The sequence below is a fragment of the Monopterus albus genome, unplaced genomic scaffold (assembly GCF_001952655.1).
Source record: "Monopterus albus unplaced genomic scaffold, M_albus_1.0 scaffold491.1, whole genome shotgun sequence".
NCBI classification, from domain to species: domain Eukaryota; kingdom Metazoa; phylum Chordata; class Actinopteri; order Synbranchiformes; family Synbranchidae; genus Monopterus; species Monopterus albus.
Window position 1 is genome coordinate 7,958 of NW_018128371.1, and position 2,212 is coordinate 10,169.

Here is a 2,212-nt window from a genome sequence, read left to right on the forward strand (position 1 = left end):
AGGTTGGACGTTTAGAGGCTCCATGGCACGGTCGGCTAAAGCGAATGAGGTTGGATGTTTCGAGGGTCCTTGGAACGGTCGGCTAAAGCGAATGAGGTTGGATGTTTTGAGGGTCCTTGGAACGGTCGGCTAAAGCGAAGGAGGTTGGACGTTTCAAGGGTCCATGGAACGGTCGGCTAAAGCGAAGGAGGTTGGACGTCATGTAGGCTCCTTGGAACGGTCGGCTAAAGCGACTGAGGTTGGACGTTTAGAGGCTCCATGGCACGGTCGGCTAAAGCGAATGAGGTTGGATGTTTCGAGGGTCCTTGGAACGGTCGGCTAAAGCGAATGAGGTTGGATGTTTCGAGGGTCCTTGGAACGGTCGGCTAAAGCGAATGAGGTTGGATGTTTCGAGGGTCCTTGGAAAGGTAGGCTAAAGCGAATGAGGTTGGATGTTTTGAAGGTCCTTGGAAAGGTCGGAACGGTTGGAAAAAGCGAAGGAGGTTGGACGTTTCGAAGCTCCTTGGAACAGTCGGCTAAAGCGAATGAGGTTGGACGTTTCGAGGCTCCTTGGAACGGTCGGCTTAAGCGGATGAGGGTGGACATGTTGGCTAAAGCGAATGAGGTTGGATGTTTCGAGGCTCCTTGAAAAGGTTGGCTAAAGTGAATGAGGTTGGATGTTTTGAGGCTCCTTGCAACGGTTGGCTAAAGCGAATGAGGTTGGACATTTCGAGACTCCATGGCACGGTTGGCTAAAGCGAATGAGGTTGGACGTTTTGAGGCTCCATGGAACGGTCGGCTTAGGCGACTGCAGTCGGATATTTCGAGGATTCACAGAATGGTTGGATAGAGCGGCCGCGGTCGGATATTTCAAGGATTTGCGGAATGGTTGGATAGAGCAGCTGCGGTCTGACGTTTCCAGACTGGTTAGACACAGTGGCTCTGGTTGGACTTTGAACTCTCGTAACAGCTAACACGATGGGATGGGTTGTCTGGGTGCCTGGCTGTTTGTGGTTCAAACATGTGAAACCTATCACTGTCTTATCTCAACACCAAAGCCGTAACCGTGTTACCAGCACTCAGTCATCCCGAATGGAGGCCGCATACTTGATGCGGATTACCAAGTGTGCTTACAACGGTCTTGACTAATAATAAAGCTTTCTTGCCCGGTGCCCCCCCCCCCCAAAAAAAAAAGAAACAAAATAAGACTAGTCAACAGGAACTTTCACCAAATTCATTTTTATTTGTAATACACAGCCGCATATCACAAGTCAACAAGACATTTTTACCAACATATCAGCTACACACGAAACACAAGGACATCTTTCATAGACATTTGCAGCAGGCCAAACACATGCATGTTAAATGCAGACATCACCAAGGAGATGAACTGACGGTTGGGTTCGGGGATGGTAGTGCCCCCGCACAGGTTCTCCAGATAACGGATCATAGTGTACTCATCATCAGAGTTTACGTGGAGCTCGGCATATTCTTCGGGAAGCAATTGCTCGTGTGCCACCAATACGTCTACCGCGGACTTGACCTGTGTAATCCTCCGAGCATACTCCGGTATCAGAAGCATGAACCTTAGAGCGTGGGCTTTGTCGCCGAGCGCGGCGCACACATTCTCTGTCAAAGTCACAGCGGGAGGAGCTTTCCTGACTGAAACAAACACAAAAGTACTTTAGTCTCAGGAAAGTCACGATGATCTGGGCCTCGATTTCGCTGTACATTTCACTCACCAAACTTTCCTCGTGGTCCGTACTGTCTCAGGTCATTATATAACCAGGGGTCTATCTTACCGAAAGCCTTCAGGAATCTCTCCGCGCGTTCCTCGCTCTGGAGGCAATAGTCGACGATCTTACGGAGCGCCTTAACCGGATTTGTCCTACTGTGAAAAGACCTGCGTAGATTCTCACTGTCGGGGTCATTTGGCAGGACCTCGTCTGCTAAACAGTTGAAATAACCAACCCTCTCTGTTATGTCGTCCTTGTAGCCCCTCAGTATTTGAGAATACATTTTACAGGCCGAGGTTGAGGGGCCGCGTTGCAGCGCGTGTAAATACGGGAACAATTGCACACGCTATTGAAGATGACGCCTGCGATTGAAACCACCTAACTGAAGTTGTTCAACAATAGCCAACGGTAGTTGTGGTTTTGTCCACCTATATAAGTGCGACCGCCACAATTGCTTGGTCTTCCACAGAAGCTGCAGTGCTACTGAGGTGGCGAGC

At 49.8% G+C, this 2,212-nt stretch overlaps 1 protein-coding gene across 1 annotated transcript; it reads right to left on the reverse strand.

The window, feature by feature from the left end:
* Positions 1 to 1,279: 1,279 nt before the first annotated feature.
* LOC109952748 (uncharacterized) lies at positions 1,280 to 1,998 on the reverse strand. The gene is made up of 2 exons (XM_020587971.1): positions 1,722 to 1,998; positions 1,280 to 1,641 (listed from the first exon to the last, which is right to left on the reverse strand). Exons 1-2 carry the CDS (start codon positions 1,996 to 1,998, stop codon positions 1,280 to 1,282), a joined length of 639 nt encoding a protein of 212 aa, XP_020443627.1.
* Positions 1,999 to 2,212: the final 214 nt, after the last annotated feature.